This window comes from Mesitornis unicolor, unplaced genomic scaffold (genome assembly GCF_000695765.1).
Source record: "Mesitornis unicolor isolate BGI_N332 unplaced genomic scaffold, ASM69576v1 scaffold4406, whole genome shotgun sequence".
Lineage (NCBI taxonomy): Eukaryota > Metazoa > Chordata > Aves > Mesitornithiformes > Mesitornithidae > Mesitornis > Mesitornis unicolor.
Window position 1 is genome coordinate 78,000 of NW_010188776.1, and position 18,179 is coordinate 96,178.

The 18,179-nt window shown below is 42.4% G+C and overlaps 1 protein-coding gene across 1 annotated transcript in view; it reads left to right on the forward strand.

Annotated features, from left to right (window-relative positions):
* Positions 1-18,179, forward strand: part of LOC104541703 (transcription factor COE2) — a gene marked incomplete at its 3' end in the record, with an annotated part of 110,116 nt that overhangs the window by 77,966 nt on the left and 13,971 nt on the right. The window contains exon 6 of the mRNA XM_010185822.1: positions 8,008-8,089. Within this exon, the coding sequence (XP_010184124.1) occupies positions 8,008-8,089 (82 nt within the window). The remainder of the gene's footprint in view (positions 1-8,007; positions 8,090-18,179) is intronic.

An 18,179-nucleotide genomic window follows, 5' to 3' on the forward strand; every position in this document is an offset into this window, starting at 1 on the left:
TTACCTCCCTGCCTATTGACTTTTGATTATGCTATGGCATTTGGTCCTGTGCCAAATGGCATGAATTATATGGATCTTACAGTATAAATAAGCTTTTAGCCGTTGTCTTGTAAGTTACTGGAAAGTTTTGGTGTGGGAGGAAGGAGGAAAACCCAAAGGAGAAGGGAAACTGCTCAGATTGCAAAGAGTCCTCCAAAGACTTTTTGGAGAACAATTGCAATTACAAACACTCTGTTAGTGTTGTGTTTCATTTTCAATTCGAACCCATAGAGTTCAATTATTATTTTCATTAATGGTGTCAGGTTTTCATCAGAGTGCACAAACAAGGAGGTTTTCCTTGGAGAGTTTTGATTTTTTTTCCCTAGCAAATGTGGCCATGCCAAATAACTGCATTCAGCACCGAGAAATGACTCCAACCCTTGCTTCTTGAAAATGGGATCACTTTGCAAGACAGAATAAGCATTTACCAAATGAGGGTGAACTGCAGCCGTGGCTGTGTGTGCCTGCTGCTGCTCGGGAAGAGTGGAACCGAATCTGCTTCAGAGATGAAAATTGTGCAGAAGGTGGAAAATGCACAGAATATAAATATCAAGTTTACTGACGTGTTTTGGGTTTGGATGACATATTGCAGGTTTACATGCAGTTGCTGTTAGTTTGGAAACTAAGCCACTAGATATAAGGCAGAGAGAAATATGTTCTAGGCTGCAGAAAGATGATGAGGAGGAATTGGTCCGTGGTTAAGGCATAAGACTGTGATACGAGTTCAAGTCCATCATTGCTGTGGACTCAAGGTGCAATGTTCTCTCTTGAACCACCTGAATTACAGGATAGCAGCACCTCCATCCTGTATCTTCTTTAGTGTGTGGTGTTACTTACCCCAGTATGATTAGGGCCTCTTGGCGTGACAAGCAAATCGTAATTAGGAGCAGTTTTAAGATGGGTCAGGCCATCCTGTAATTTTAAGGTTGATTTTTAAAGTAGTCTGGTCTGTTGGCCTGGCTTAGCTGAATCACCAACCTTTTTTTTGTTCCATTTTCACATCCATCTCTAGTGTCAGCTTTTCTGATCTCTGTGTTGCAAGGGACAAGAGACACCACAAATCAGACACCAGTAACAGACTTCTGCCTTCCCGTGGTGTTTCCAGGTGGCTTTTCAGGCCTGAATGCCAGGCACAGAAAACGAGGCCCTAAATAACGGTCCTACATCAAAACTTAAAATCTAAATTGAAACGACTAAGTGTGGGAGAAAGAAAACAGGATGTTAAACAGCAGATGCTGGTAAATGATACTGGATTGTTAGCCTTGGAAAAAGTGAATTGTTTTGATACTTAAAATTATCTGATGTTTCAAATTTATTTGAGGCGTGCAATGCCTTGTGGCATTTTAAAGTCCTTTTTGAGCTTTTCTCCTTTTTTTAAAAAATAAAAGCCCTAATTCCACCTGTTCTTGATTACATTTATCTGATCTGCGTGTCTTCATATGCTTTGCATTGTGAGCATCTTGGAATGAGCGTGCTGTTATTGAATGCTTGAATATTAATTTAATAATAAAGATTGGCCTAACCAGAAAACTTCTGATCCAGGCTTTTCTCAGCGCAAAGGATCTTGGTGTCCTGTAGATTTTGGTCCAAACCACCTTGATTTAATAATGCAAGTACAAATACACAAAAGCCTCACATCCTGAAGCCAATTTCACTCTTGCCATTACGATTCTGCTGGCATCAGTGCTGTTACTCCTGACCAGAGACAACCAGAGAGGTGAGATGAGGAGAAGGATGTAATGGCAATGTAAGGGGCCATATGTGGCAGAAAGTATAGGTGGAAGCATAAAAATAATAGAAAATTCTGAGGAAGGGACCTCAAAGGATCCCTTGGTCCATCTCCTTTAGGTTTGTGCACCCATCTCATCTCCCTTGCGTGGTCTGGGTGTCCTGTGGGTGCAGAAGTGTGGAGCTGGGGATAAGTCTGACCAGATCAATGGTCCTGTGAGTGAAGACGTCACCTTGAATTAAAGCAAGGGGGTAGAGAAGTGTTTCTCATTTATCCCATCAGGAAACGAGGGTGGCGTTGGGGACAGGAGTAACAGATGCAATGCTCGTGTGTGGTTTTTGGCGTAACTGGAGTCTTTCTATTAAAAAAGAAGTGCGAAATGAACAGCTCCTCTTCTGCCGGCCCAGGCTTGGGACCTGCTATCGTCTGACTCCTGCTCCCTTCCCTCTCAGCAAACTCCGAGAAGTCTTTTGACCTACATATGTTGGTTTTCACGTTTGTTAAACTGGGTTCACACGTTATGCACAGGAGTTTTGTGAAGATTAATTAGCTGCTGTTTGTGGAGTATCATCTAAATACTCTGGATTATTGTAATAACCTCACTCATTTCTCACACGGTGTAAGGTGTATGTTCATTTAAAATGCCTTTGTGCAATGCCTGATCCCACGCCGAGTATAACTGCTGGAAAAGAGTTGGAAATTTTCTCATCAGCTCCCTAATAATACACACTGACATAATAGAGCGAAATTACTCCAGAGATAAATATTCAGATTATAAAGAAGTCTTCTACTGTGATATTCATTAAAATCAGGATGATGATCTCCAATAAATGCAATTAATTGATTTTAAATACTGACCTCCAAATGTACGTGCAAAATCTGACCCGGTCCCTTTGAAAGGAAGAGGTTTCAAGCAAATCCTTCTGCCTTGTTGTGTTGTGGTGTGGGATAGGGTTACTGCTCACACTTAACTCAGAGGGTGCAATGCCAAAACACACACAGGGGAGGACGGGAGACCCTGATCTCAGAATTTCCTTGCTTTGATGGAGCTGGAGCCAGACCCCCACTGTAACGATAGTTTTTCACTTTGCAGTGTATTTCATCTTGAGATTGTTTAACTGGAGCAAAGATATTCATATCTCTAGATTCCCATTAGATCGTAGCATCATAGGGTTTGCTGATAAACATAACCATACTCGATGGTGGGCATGTTCTTATGCCAAAAAAATGACTGAGGCCATGAATCCAAATTCTACGATAACCCAAACAAGACAGGATTAGCTCAGCATTTGCTTTATGAGGGATATTTTGGAGACGTATCCAGTGGCTGCTCACAAGATTAAAAAAAAATAAGTGAAAAATACAGGATTCTGTACCTGTATTTTAAGAAAGCACAAAAGGTGGATGGGGAATGTTGGTTGAGAGGTAGCACCTGAGTCCGGAGATCCCGGTCCCAGCTCGGCAGCAGAGCTGGGGTGTGATGGGGAGCAATGCCCTCCCAGTTTGCAGCCCTGGACAGCTCTGTCTGTAGAAGGGTGTTACAGCACCCGCTACAGAGGGGCTTCCTGAGGCACAATTAATTGGAGTTTAAGTCCCATAGAATGGCACTATAAAAGCGCAAAGCTTCTTATCTGTTTCTGTGCTTCCATGTGGTGAGACTCATCAGCCCCAGGTCTTGTGGCAAGGTTTTAAAAACACATGAATGGATTTTTTTCTTTTAAAAACTACACCTTCTGCTGCATGTGGGACTGCTCTTTAGGGTTTCTCTCTGGTCCTGTTGAAGTCACGAGAAGGGTTTTTTCCTGGCTCCAACAGGATTTGATGATTCAGGTTCTTCTCGGTCATCTGAGGTGGAGGATGGTGTGAACCATCATGGCTTTCTAGTTCCAGCCACGGTTTTTAGGTTCCTCAGGTAGGTACAAAACCTGGTAATACCGACATACATAGACAAGGTGGGAGTGTGGGTCAGCAGCTGATTTGGAAGGATCTTGAGAGATGCAGGATGATGCCTGCTTCACCCTCACCCTTTCTCACTGCCCATTGACAGTAGGGATTTGTTTTGCCATTTCTCCACCACGTCAGAGACTGTACGCATGTTCCTGGTCTGCTTCCCCCAAAATCAGCGTGGATTGCTTGTAGCATTGCTGGAAAACAGTTGAGATAACACAGCTGTCTTAGTACTGAAGTGAAAAAGGAGCACGTAAATGATTCATTGACCTGACTCCTCGGCGTGATGGTAACTCCCAGTAGGAGGAGCGGTAACTTTTGCAATAGCTCCTTCTAAATCCTAAATGAGGGAGTTCTATTTAAGGTGGTGTTTTGGAGACCTCTGCGAGCGTATCAGTCTGTACCTGTGAAGTTCGACTGTATGAGAGAGAGAATAGGGAAAAAAGGATAACTCTATAGCTGTATCTTAATTGCTTTTATGTTTCTGCATTAGGTTAATCAGGTTTTCTATGGGAATGCCAGAGTTTTTAGTGGTAGTCGTTCAAAGGTATTTAGGTTTTCCCCAGCGCCCTTAGATGTTGATGTATGAGATGCCTGGGCCATGTTCGCTCTGCTTGGCTGGAATTGGAGGTATCTGCTAAACTCATCGCTAGTGCCGTCCTCGGGAAGGAACAAAGGGCAGCTAAGAAACATGAAAATGAGCTTTTTAAAAATTGTTTTTTATTTTTTGATGTATGTGAAGGTTAAGGCCAAAAACTGACTAAAGGTCCTCATTTAAAAAAATTAATAAAACCTTTCTGCAATTCTCCCGTTACCCCTAAATCAGCTTCATTTACTGCTAAACCTTCCCTCCTCTTTGCCTCCCCCCAAGTCGTTTTGATTCTAATGTTGCAATAAATATTAATGCCTTTCCCAGATGCAACCACTTTAAAAATATATATGTATGTATAACGACCCACCAAATACTTCATGCAGATGCCCGGTTGCAGCTAAAATTTGACTGGAGAAACTCTGAAAGGAGGAAAAAGAGAGGTGTCATTCAACTTGAGGAAAGATAGAAATACTTGTGTGTGCATCTGAATAAAACCAACTAAATCTGGGGTGATGGGAAGGAAAACTGCCTTAGTGCAGCATGTCCAGTGAGTGCCAAAGAAATTGCAAAGGTCTTAGCACAGGTGGTGTATGTGAATATTGCCACAGTGCTGAAGTACTGAAAACCAAAGGCAGTGTTTTCAGTAGTGAGGTGAGGAATTCCCGATGCCCGTTTTATGATATATTAAAGGTGCACAATTTCCAGCAGCTCCAGAAAGTCGGGCACCTGTAAGGTGTCTCAAGTGGGACTCCCCAAATTGCTGTTGGTTAAATATCCTCTTTAAACACCCTGCGCTCTGTGCGTTTGGATGCTGTGGGCTGTTACTGCGATGAGGATGCTCTGCCCTTGTCGGAGCTCGGAGAGGAGGAGAGTCTTGTTTTGTGTCTATTTTTAATGGACAATACATTGGTGTAAATCAGCGCAGACCTACTTGAAATCCAGGTTAATTTTCAAATTTCTGTTTGCTGGGGATCTGAACCCCAATTTTCTGCAGATTTTTAGCAGAAAACACCAATTCAGTTCATAGCCATGCAGTGTTCAGAGTTCAGGCACCGATACTGTTAAACATTTATGATTTTTGCCTTTTAGTCTCTGCTTTTAGGGGTTTGTGTAACCCCGAGAGCCGCAATCTCTCCCCAAAATCAGCTCAGCCGACAGCGCCTTCCCCACAGCCCTCTCCTTGCTCTGCTTTTCTTCATTCCTGAGCTCGTGTTGAGCATTTTCCTCACCTGGAGATGTGGTGCGAGCATTCTAAAAAATCTAAAAAGAAAACTAGACACTTTCCTGATAAATTTGGTCTTTTTCCTTAAAAGCAACACCTTCTTGAGGATTTTTGTTTGCAGCTAACCTCCAAAACAACCAGTAAGCCACCGGCTCATTGATTGTCATGTAGAAGTGACTTATTTTGGTTTCATGGTATGGTTTGGTTCCGTTGTGCAGTTTTTTCTTCCCTGGGCAGATCTCAGAAATGTGAGCGGTTTACGTGTCGGCAAATATATTTCTCTATCTGTAGGAAGAGGGCAGAGTAAAAAGGAGGATTTGAGGGAGAAACATTTCAAATTCTCCGGTGAACCTCGGAGTGCGCAGCGCTTTTCCTTCGGAAAACATTCTTACACATAACATCTTGCTTAGCGAATCATCCCAATAAAAGAGGCCGCAGGTTTTTAGCGTGAGGAGTCAATAAGACTTATTTGGTAGGAAATATTCACTCGGTGCTGCTCCTGAGGTTGGAAATGCTGTAGGATTTTTAGTTGTGGGTGTGAGGAGGTGACGGGGGCTCTGCTGCTGCTCCCAATGCCAAGGTGGAGGGACCCCAAACTGCGCCGCGAGGTGACCCTGGAGCCCCTTAAGTCGTAAATGAGAAGGGACGATGGAGAGGAAAATCACAGCCTGCAAAATGCACAGGCAGAGCAAAGAAATATTTCAGATACCGAAATGGTTTGTGAGAGATTTCAGGAAAAAAGGAGCATTTTTATTTAAAAAGCTGACTGGAAGGCTGCGTTTTGTGACAGCCATTTTATAAGACGTTATCTGGGGTTTTTTTGGTGGGTTCAGTTGTCGGGAGGGTTTCGAAGGGTTTTGTTTGTTCAAGCAACGTATAAATGGATCAGATCTTTTTGTATTTCTTTGTATGTTCGGGGCAGATGGAAGAGAAACACCGCGGCGTGAGCGGCGCAGAGGAAGCAGCAAGAACGGGGAGAGGGGATTTTTGCTTTATTGTCTTGCGTTCGGACTATTTTGGTGGTGGTTGTTGGTAAACCCTAGGAAATATACATCTTTCTCCTTTAAAGTTCTAATTCAAGGCATGAATGTGTGAGTTCTGAAGGGACTTAGGGACTGCGGTAAAAAATGGTTGTCATAGTAACAGAAAGGGAAATAGGCCTGGCTCACCTGGGACTTTAACTTACTGCAAAAGCGGATTTTTTTATTTTTTTTTTTTTAAGGAAAGCACTCGGCGAGAGAAATAAATAAATAAAATGTTCTTTGTATTCGAAATCAATTCTTCAACTCTTTCTTTTTTCTGATACGCGAGTCTTTTCCCTTCTCAATCTATCTGAAAGTCTCTTTTTTTTTTGAAATGTCTTTTAATTGTCGCAGTTAAACCCATTTTGTCCGACAAATGGGGCTGAAAAGAATCACAGAAAATATTTTCGCTGGCGATAGGGGTTGCCAAAAAAAAAAAATTCTTGCCTGTTATGTCTGAATTTTGAAGACGTGCTTGTTTTGTTTTTAATCCAACTGTAATTGTCCGTGGAGTTTCTTTACCTCTGAAATCCACACATTTAAATGGATTAATCAGATAACAAAGGGATGGATCCTCTCTTCCCTGGTTTTGACACAAAATTTTGTGGAAAAGCTCCTAGAAAAACGCCTGCATAGTGTTTCTAGACTGTAAAATGCAGCGTGTGGTGCTGGGCGAGCCCAGCGAGGATGCTGAGGGTTCACTGTGGGTGCGTGACAAGCGAAACTCTACAGAATAACACCACGTAAAGAGAGGGATGTGTGACAGGGCACAAATAATTGGCAGGAGAACTTTGTGGGATGTTAATAGGTTTATCTGCGTGGACAGCGGGAGCTGTCATGTATTACTTCAGGTTGCGTTCTTGTTATCCTCTCAAAATCTAGCTAAGATTATAATCTGCACTCCTGGCACTTCTGCTCTGGGTACTGAAATCTTAATAACGAACAGCATCGTCGTGATGAAATCTCATCGGCTTCTTCTAGGAGCCGGGTTTGTCTCGATGTTTTTTAATACATTCTAAGTAGTTTGGAGGCTTATCTGGCTGCGAGTTGCCCTGTTGGTTTTTGTAGTTTTTACAATGACATTATCCTTCTGTATTGTTTCACAGAAAATCCCTTCAGACAGCGAAAGAAAGAGCTTGTGTGGAAGGGAGAGATAAAGAAAGAGAATAAAATCGGGTGGTCAAAGGTGCAGTGGGGAAATGGGCACAAACCGGGGTAGCTGTGTGGACTGCTACCAGCTCACAGTGCAGTACAGTCACTTCGGTGACTTTTCCTTAATTTTTTTAAACTTCTGTTTGGTACAATTTGGTTTTGTTTCTGTTTTGCTAAGTTCTCACAGTCCTGCTCTACTGATACAGCATCATGTAAATCACTACGATGTGTACTTTAAAACAGACTATAGCAGCACACGTTTTGTTGTGGTTAATAGAAGTGATGTTGTTCTTTATCTTTCCAGATTCTTCTTAAAATTTTTTCTCAAGTGCAATCAGAATTGTTTGAAAACAGCAGGAAACCCAAGAGATATGAGGCGATTCCAGGTAAGTCTTATAAAGCTCAGCATTAACCTGTCTGCTTTTTTTCATCTTTTTCCTCTCAACTCTCCTCTCTCCTCCATTGTTCATAATAAATCTGATGACAATATATAATAAGCCCTATCAGATATTTAACAGATACCGTGAAAGTTTCTCTCTATTTGTTGTGTTTAAACCTTTTTTGCCTCCTTTTCCACTCTGAATCCCCAAGGGGCAGTGATGTGCTGTACCAACCAGCAGTGGATATTTGATTTGACACCCTCGGGCAAAGCACTCGCACACACGCAGCTGCCCACAGCAGGGATCGTGCTTGTGATACTCAGATGCTCAGGATTTTTCAAAGTAGCTCTGTACGGGTACACAAGCTGTCTCCTCATTTCCCTCCACTCCCCAGCTCTTTCCGTCTCTTTTGCCTTTTAACTCTCTCGTGCCCTCCCTTTCAGCTTCTTCCAAAAACAAAGCAGCCCAAATAGCGATGGTCACTTTAAGATCTCCCGCAGCAAAGCAACAAGGCCCAGGGGACGCTGACCCAGCTGCTTTGCAGGGAAATCTGCCACTGGGTTCATCATAGCTCTCGCTGATGGATTGTGAATACCAGCTCATAAAAACACAGACGGGGGTGAAGAGAAAGGCAGACACAGCCTCCCATCTTCCAGACCCTAACCCTTTAAGCCACTATGGTTAATAAATAAATGTTTTACCTGTAGCCTTAACAGAAATGTAAAGGGGATGCTCAAGCCTGTCACATTTTTCCTTCCTTTTAGTCTATTTTTCCACCTCTCCAACTGGGGTTCCTCACCTTGGTGGAACTTTGTGGTCATGGTTCAGGGGAGCATCTGAGAAAGCTCAGGTGTGTTTTGCCAGGCAGAGCCTCTGAAACCTACTGATGGAAAAGATGGCACGTAAATGCCATTACTGCTTGTTGCCGTCATTATTGTCCCTTCATTATTGTCCCTTCACTGTGTCACCTCCCTGATACAGAGAGGATTTTGGTTTACTGGGGGATGTGTGTTTTTCATGTAGCACCCACAAAACTTGTAGTAGGAAGGTGACATCCTTAGGTTTGGCAATTCCTGTTTCATTACTTGGGCACTTGCAGCAGCTTCCTCATTTATAAATGAAGTTAAAACTCCACAGCAGTTTACAGAGGTGTTTAAAACTTTCCACCAAAACGTGTTTTCAGAGACAAGGGATTTTTTTCCTCTTTTGCTGGCAATGAGAAATTCACAGGAGGTATATTTTAATTTAAAAAAAAAAAAGAGTTCGACTTTTAAGAGAAATACTGCAAAACGAAACCCTCTGAAAGCTCAAAAAATGTTAAAGAAATTAGGCAAAAAAATATGAGAGAGTTATTAATTTTTCGGTTTGAGCAGAAATAAATTTAGAGAAAGATTCCTGACCAACTTAATGTTTTTCATTGCTGGTTTAAAGAGACTGCAGTGACTCCTTCATTCTGTGATTTTCGAGATGATAACCAGGAGCAGCTCTTTTTTCTCATGTCTTGGGAAATTTATACTGGTATTTTTTTTTTCGAGTGGCAATTTCCATAAAGAAAAAAAAAGCACCAATTAGGAATCGTCTGCCAAGAATGCGAAAAAATCTGCGAGTGAAGGAAAACTCAATTTCTAGCACATAAACAGATCTTGTGAGCTCTGCGAGCCAGCTCGAATAGCTGATTGTGGAATGTAATCAAACATAAATACAGTCTTATTTCTTCTTGTTTGGTTACAAATCTTGCACAAGCATATCCTGATTAGCACCTGGGGATTCAAGACAGTGCCTTATTACAAATAATATTGGTTGTATCGGCCAAAATAGAAACTCTGCATCCGAACCCACCTGAAGAAATTCAGATTTGGTTTCAGTCCCGTGCCAGCTGCCCCCTCGCTGTGGAAACTCAGATCCTAGATTTCGATCAGGTGCGGGAGGATTTTGGATCTCATTTTTTTGGCAGAAATCCCTCTCTATTATCAGCCTTATTATTTGTTTCTCTGTGTCTCCACACCCAAAATGGTGATGTTATAGACCCTGAACAGCATCAAATTTCCAGTGAAACATTGAACGGGGAAACGGCGATGAGCCCTTCAGCCCATCCGCCTGCCGTGCCTCTGCTGTATGGGAAAGCACGGCCTTGCTTTTGAGCTTTGTACCAAAATCAGCCGTTTATTGGAGAAGGAAATGAGCTGGGATGGACTCTTCAGCTGGGTTTTCTGCCTTACAACATGCCAAGCCAGAAAAATAGAGCCAAATGAAACTCTCTGAGTCTGTTTTGCAGGGCTTGCTTAAACTCCTTGTGCACTTCCAGTCCGTGCGAGTTCACACCCTTGAGTTTCACTGTGAGATTCAAGTTCAAACCCCAAAATTAATCAAGATCAGACAAAACCACTGGGTTTATCTCACTTTCTGTCAAAGCAAAAAAACGTTGGCGAGGCTTTGGTTCGCAGTTACAAAAATGAACCCTTTGAGACATTGCAAAATGCTTGAGGTTGTGAGTGAAAGCAGGATCTTCATTCAGGCTCGTTCAAAACTGGGCACGTCGGTTGAGGAGCTTTGTTGTGGGCTGCAGCGGTCAGTGTGTCTAAAAAGTGATACCAAAAGTACTTCAGTTACTAAAATTTTACACTTTGGGAGTAAAAAAGCTCTGTTCCAATGGAACTTAGCCATGAGGAGCTGTAAAGACGATACGCCTGTTTTCTTTCTGTCTTGTTGTTTCTAAGGGGAGATGCAGGACTTGCCTGAAGTTAACAGGATTTGAGTGTTCTTCAGTGCTCCACTGTCTCTGTCTTCTGGATCCTCCTTTTTCTTGGTTGGTTTTGGGTTTTTTTTCTTTTGTTTTGTTTTAGATTTGGGCAAATACTTTTTATCCTGCTCTTGGTTGAGCGTGGTCTGGCCCTCAGAGTCAGAAGTGGGGAAAAAAGACAGATCACTCCAAATACTAGTGGTGCACTTGCACACTGTGAGCACCTTCCCTTTAATTGTTAAGATTTACGTCAGGCAAAGTCATTAATGTGCAGAATTGTTTATTAGGTTTGAAAGGACAATTTTTTGTCCTACCAGTACAGGAGCATGGGAGCAGAGTAAAAGCAGGGTCAAAAAGCGCAGTGCAGTAGGATATTTTATTAATTTTATGATTTAATTCATTATGTTTTATTCTTGGGCCACATCTGAAACATTTCTTTTCCCATAAATTATTTGTACAGCTGTTGTTATTAAGGCCCTCCTCTTTCAAACATTTCCAGGCCTTTAACTTTCCTTACGCAAACAGACTTCTGTCTTTTAATTTGTACCAGTGTTTTTCTGCAGAACCAGATCTATTCGTTTTTCAATGGAGTAATGCTTGTCAGATCTCCAGGAGAGACATTAAGATACATTTTGTTATGGTTATAAAAAAAAGCAAAAACCAGAAGAGAGAATCTTTATATCAAAGTTTTTGTTTCAGTTGCTATTGAAAGCTGGAACTGAAAGGGTTAAAGAAACCCCGTTTTCAGTCTTTAATGGAGATTGAATGAAAGCCCCAAACTCAGGCTCTGTTGTTGAGTCACAGATACAAAGAGGAGACATGGAAATAGTGGTGTGCAGCGCATCTTGTTGAGTTCTTCCAGCATGGAGGAATGGTTACTCATGTCTGGAAACGTGTCAAGTTAATGCTTCTGATTAGAGGTGGGTGTGAAGCTGCGCACTTCGGGCTCGGCTTGGCTGGAAACCAACGTTCCAGGGCGTTGGGATCCAGTGAGCCTGGCCCCGGCCTCGCTTCTCCATGTGTTGTGAGATTTCGATGTTGTATAGGGTAGTTACAACTAAATGAAACGTTAGGTTTCACTTCTGTCACACCCATTTGAAAACAGGGAGGTGGGGAGAAAAAGGGGTGGAAAGGTGACATTAACACTGCATTGTAAATTTAATACAGCTCCAGATGCCTGAAGAGGGGTGGTTTTTTTTTAGTATAATTCTTTAGTTTGGAGAGCAGCACCAGCTGCTTTGTGATCACATTTAACTGTTTGAAATTTGCTTTGATATTAAGGAGAGCTTCAAAGATACAATGAAAATCTCTCAACTTGCATTTTTAAATCAAATACTAAGGTTCTCCACTGTTAAAAAATAGTTGTACCTCAGAAGTTAAAGGACATGTGAGCATCATCTTAGTGGGGTTGTCCCTCCAGTAACATAATTTGATTGTGAATCACTCACTACTTCAGTGTCTGTCAGTGGCTAAAGCAGGGAAAGGGGATCTTTCTTGAACTAATGGATATTTTCATGGTTACTTGATGGCTGCCCAAATGTGTATGCAGATCAAGTGATGTGTGCTTGTGAATTTAACCGAAACAAATATTGATTACTTATAGATTAAAATATTTCTGTTGTCAGTAGAAAACTGAGACAAAAAGGATGTTAAAATCACCCATTCAAACCATAGTGCTGCCTATTGGAGTTCGGCTAATCTGCAAATGTGAGTTTTCGCAGGTATTGTCAGTTCATTGCTGTGTTCTCAGTGAGGGATTCTTCCAGGAACAGAATAATAAAAATTAAAATATGATGCCCTCCATTTAATGAGGACTTCTCCTAGACAACTTGATTGAAGCCCAATCATCCTTAATGGTAACGACCGGTGTGTAATGGGGGACAATAATTCTGTGGAATTAAGATGAGGCACTTCAGCTAAAATGCTTCAGCTGAGACCTGGCGCTAGCGCATTAGACTCCTGTTGACTGGGAATTCTGCTTCATCCAGTAACGTCCTGATTAAACGGATCCTACAGAGGGAACAGCACATCAGTGCTCACAGTGGTCATCTTTGAACCAACACACTTTTCTAGAAATAAAAAGAGAAAGGTCAGTAATTTCCTTGGTTTTCAGCAGATATCACGACATGGACTGTTTCCAGGCAGGGATCCCCCTCCAGGTGCTCTAGGGAGAGAGAGAAAGGAGAAATAACGAGGTGTATCCCTGGGGTGATTCCCTTCCTGGCCTCGAAGTGGTTGGTTCAGTTCATCATCGGGCGCGGGAGCAAAGCTGTGAGTTTGGGAATTCGCCCAGGTACCTTCTGGGAACAAGGACTGAGGGGTCTGTGCCAGTCAGGAGAAAGGAAAATGGGAAGAGTGGTGGGATAGTATTGTGAATTAAGAGTGTTGTAAACCATAAAGAAACAAAAAGGGATACAGAGACTAAAACATAACTGGTCTAAATCAAAATCCTGATCAGGCTGATGCACCAGAGACCCCTGTGGTCAGATTTGGATATGGATAGAAACCACGGGACTGTTGTTAGAGAGATGGGTGCTACGTGGACCTATATCAGTATGGAAGGCTGATTTCCCAGGTATGGATTGCGAAACAAATACAACCATTGCCAGCAGAGTCCAGAGCGGTTACTGGGTGGCAGATTTCTTCATCAGACAGTGACTGTTCCAACAAAAGGTGACGTTACTTTAGATTCTGTATGAGTAAGGGAGGGACAGGCTGCAAATGCAAAAGAAAAAGCACTCAAGGAGCTTGGTGTGCTCGGATCTGGAGACCAAATAGCTCCTGTGCCAGTGGGTTGCATGAGTTGTGTGTTGTCTCATACCAGATGAGAGTCTGCTGTGTCTCAGGTAAAGCTTTGCCAGAAGAAAGAAGGATGCATTTGAACCACTGCACCCTACTGATGTCTTGTCTGGAGTACAATGTACTGGTTTAACCATCTCCAAAAGGGTGGAAGTGAGATTGGAGCAGGTGCAGGAAGGGGTCATTACGGTGAATGGGGAGTGGATGAGACTTTGGTGCAAATATTTTAGTGACGTGTACTGAGAAGGGACGTTACTGCTGTCTGAAAATATCCTAAGGTAGAGCAGAATGGGAAATTATCCTTTAAAAGCTTGTGTTAAATGTCAGCTGACTAGGAATAGATTTAGACTGTAAACCATACATTCCCTGATCACCAGGGCAAGGAGGCTTTAAAGCTGGGGGAGTCCCAAAGGCAGAAGCTTGAAATGGTTGAAGAGAATTTTATAGAAGTAGCTGCATGGTTTGGTTGTCTGTAATAGCAGGAGACTCGATGTCAGTGACCCAGGAGTTATCTCCTACCCCTGTGCCCCCATAATCTTCAGAGGCCCCATTCCCGAAATGAAGGCCATCTGCAGAGTTTTTTTGGTTAGCCTAGACGGGCTCAGGGTCTCAGGGAGGATTTCCCAAAGAATTCAGTGGAAGTTCTGAGCAGAGGGAGGCTGCTGGCATTTTCCTCCTTGTTTATCATATTCCTAATCCAACTATGAAGCAAACACATTATATTCGAGCATCTACTCCTGTGTTACTCGCTCGACCAAAACGCCTGTTGACATCAATGGGAGCCCTGTCCAAGTGAAGACAGCAGGATGAGGCCTGACATCTTCTCTTCCACCCAGCTGGAAAATAATAATAATGATGATAATTTTTTAAAATGCTCATCGTAGTTATTCTTTTCAAAAGTTAAAATAACATGGTGCTGTGACTAGAGAGTTATAAGGGAAAGTGCATCGGGAATGTAATATTGTTTCCAGATGTACAATGTCATAAAGAATTTTTTCCACACTTGGAATGGTAACAGGAATTTTTTGAGAGAGATCATTTACACAGTGATGAGATATGTTACATGCAAGTAAATGCCTGTATGCCTGGAATGTTTGTACCATATGTCTAAATAGGTGTCTGTGAGTGATACAGCTTTTATATATACGATGATAGGCATTTACTTGCATATATGTGGTTTGAAGAGGAGTATACTTTAAAATATAGAAATACTGATAATGATGTATAGATGGGGGAGGAAAGATTGTAGTACCCAGGTAAAGGTTTGTGAAGAAATACAACGCTTTGAACTGTGTGGGGAAGTGAAGGAGGGGCAGTGCAGCTCAGAGAAGCTGATTTTAACGTGCCAAAGACAGTTTGACTGGATGTCACGGTGGGTGAACCCTCATTGTGGTTTTTGAGGAGGGATAACATTACAGCAATCCACCTGGGAAACAAAAATAATGTGGAGGTACAGCACACGCATTTCTTCAGCACTGCTGGGGAGCCGTCGCTTTATGTCTGTGGCTTCAGAGCTCATACCAAGGCCCTTGCAGATTTGCAGTGAGAGTCTTAAGAATTGCCAAAAACACCACTTAGAAGCCCGTAACTCCCTCCTCTTCCTAGAGGTGGATCCTACGTTTGGATGGAGGAAGGAATAACACATTGCCCCGTCTCTTTCTTCATCGGTTGTGTCCCAGTGGAACTGATGGGTCAACCCAGCTGTTGAGTGGCCCAAAATCTTTAGTCTTTATGCTGTCTGGGTCAGACTTGGCCCTCAGCTAGAATTACCAGAGTCCATGGCCTGCTTGATGTATTTTGATGTTCTCAGATCATCCCCTTAGGATTACATTTTGCATTAACTACTGATTTTGGGTAAAAGACCATCAATTGAATGGGCATAGGAGCCAAATTATCATACCCAAGAAGCAGCGCCATCAGATCAGGAAAAGAAAAACGCACCCAGATCATTTGCCAGTAATTTGCCACTGCTGTGGACAAATCTGAGACTTGAAATCTCCAGGGAAGTTTGCACATCACCTTTCATCAGCACTAAACAGAGGTTTTAAAAAGAAAAGGCCTGGAATGTTTTACGACGTTAGGAGAACAAGTGTTATTGATAAATACGCGTTCAGAGCGGTATTGGCAAAAATGCATATAAATGGTTAACAAGGTAATGGTAAGAAACGTTGACCTTGATTTGTTTAGCTAAGATGTAAAGATTTTTGAAGGTCAAAGGTGTTCTTGTGTAGTGTTTTGGAGTCTAACTGTGTCTGACCCTCTAACATTAAGCTGCTGTGGCCTGCAGTTTTGAAGAGTGAAGCAAACCAGGGGGAAAGAGAGAAGGGGGAGAGAACAGGAAATGGAGTGAGGTGTTTCAGGAAGTTGTCAGGAGTTGACTGATTGATTCCAGATGGAAAGGGTCACCCTTGGTGACCCAGGAAATACTCACTGGGGGAAAGCAGTTGGCTTGTGAAAGGGAAGGGCCTGGGAGTTAGAGACCATAGAGGAATGCACATTCCTCTTCCTTTTATCCATGAAGTGTTGTTTTTTAATCTTCAGTATAAAACAATTGGGTTGTCATCTTCAGCAGGCAAGAGGGAATGACTGGAGCAAAGCGAAGAAGTTCAGTCGTTTTTGTGTCCATAATCTCATTTGTTCTCACTCCACACCACTGATAATGAGTTGTGGTAGCAAGGATGACCCAGGTCTCTGCTGAATTTCAGCAGTACCTTAGAGATCACTGCAAATAAGGTCCACGACTTTGAGAAGGTTCTGGTCCAGATCTGAACTTTGTGTTTTGTCCTGTCCCTGGGAACACTGCATTTATTTCCTTGAGGTCCCAGTTGGGAAATACCAAGTGGCTTTGACCTTCCTGTGATAAATGGGAGAGGTAAATAAAAATGAAACTGCTCATGGAGAGAGGTCTAAGAGTGCATCTTCCATCCCTGCTGGCTCAGGGAGTAGAGGATGCTCAGCACTTATCTTCTAAGCTGAGGACTGTTTCTTGCTGTTACTCAAGCTACAATGGTCTTCACAGCCCCTCTTGAAATGTGGCTCTCGTATTGTGCACGTTTACACCCAAACAGTACCCTTCTTGAAATGTGGATCTCGTATTGTGCACGTTTACACCCAAACAGTTGTTCAGGGAATGTGTGTACTTGAAGTCTCCATCTGTCATAAAGATCTCATACCGAGAGCATGTGGGTGTGTGTCTATCACATAGGTACCTTGTGGATGTGAGGTCGGATATGTATATATTATATAGTGTAACTGTATATATACGATATACTTTTTATTTACATTTGGTTACAATTTAAACACTTGTCGTAAATATTTCAGACACTGGAATAATTCAGGTCTATTCCCCTGTTGCCACAGTGTGCTCTGTGCTGGCCAGTGAGAGCTTAAAATTTATTTCCATTGTTTAACGGAAAATAATGAAGTGCATCTGAGTGGGTTCAGCTATGTCATGCGGGAAATGTTCACTTTGGACAGGAGTCTCACTCCACCCAAATGTGCAATGATGAAATCAGTTGGCACACAAAAGCAACGCATTTTGTGACAAGAATGCTTGAGCAGTGTAAGAGCACAGTATGACAGGAGCCTTTTGGAATGAATTAAAGTTGTCTCAGGAAAGAAAGTATTCTTTAAGCTAACATAATCCTGTAGGAGGGCAAGGTTTCTCCTGCCAGATACTGAGTATGGTTTTATCAACAATTGGAGCTTGACATTCTCTTACCTAGACTATGACAGCTGCATCTGTGAAAATTCATGGACAGATCCCGGGTCAGATGCTCCATAGGTGTGAATTACTGTGGCCGCATGGCAGCTAATGGAGTTAAGCTGATTTGCACCAACTAATGGTTGAAACCCGAAAGTTTGACTAAGATTCATCTTCTTTCAGCAGCTAAAACGCAGTTTGTTTGTTTGTTTGTTTGTTTTTCCTAAAAGTTTGTGGGTTAAAGGCACATATATTTCTGGATTTGTAAGATTTACAGCTTTGGATATTGTATTGTAAAGGGAAAACTAAGTGGGATTAATTAGCATGTAAAGTTACTTCCTCTAAGAATTCATGTGCTATTGGAGCCCAGCAACATCAGTCATGGAAGCTGAGGTTTAAAAACTGCTGCTTGGTTTGGGGTCCTCAGGCTCAGATGATTTTCAAGAGACGCTAAGCACACATATGTCAAAAACCAGACATATTAGGTACTGTTTTCAGTGTTTTCTCCATTTTGCTCAGTCAATGGAGGCCTGGATTTTGGAAGCAGATGCGGGTCCATTTGCATGTGTGCGCAGTACAGCAGATGGCTCTGAATCTGCTTGTGCATAGCAGAGGGCAAATTGCGGTGGTGCTCTGCAGCCTGCCCCCCTGGTTGGTGTGTGCAGCCCTCTCTGCCATCAGCTATGCTACAGCGCATCGTAGGGAGCTAAATTTAGGGCCATCTGCAGTAGCTGGTTCATTATACAGTAAGGACTTTATACGGCCCTTAGGATGCCGTGTTAAATGGAATTAATGCGTAATGCTGAAAATATTTCCTTCCCTTCTTGCCATTTTACAAAGAGAGTTTGAACTGA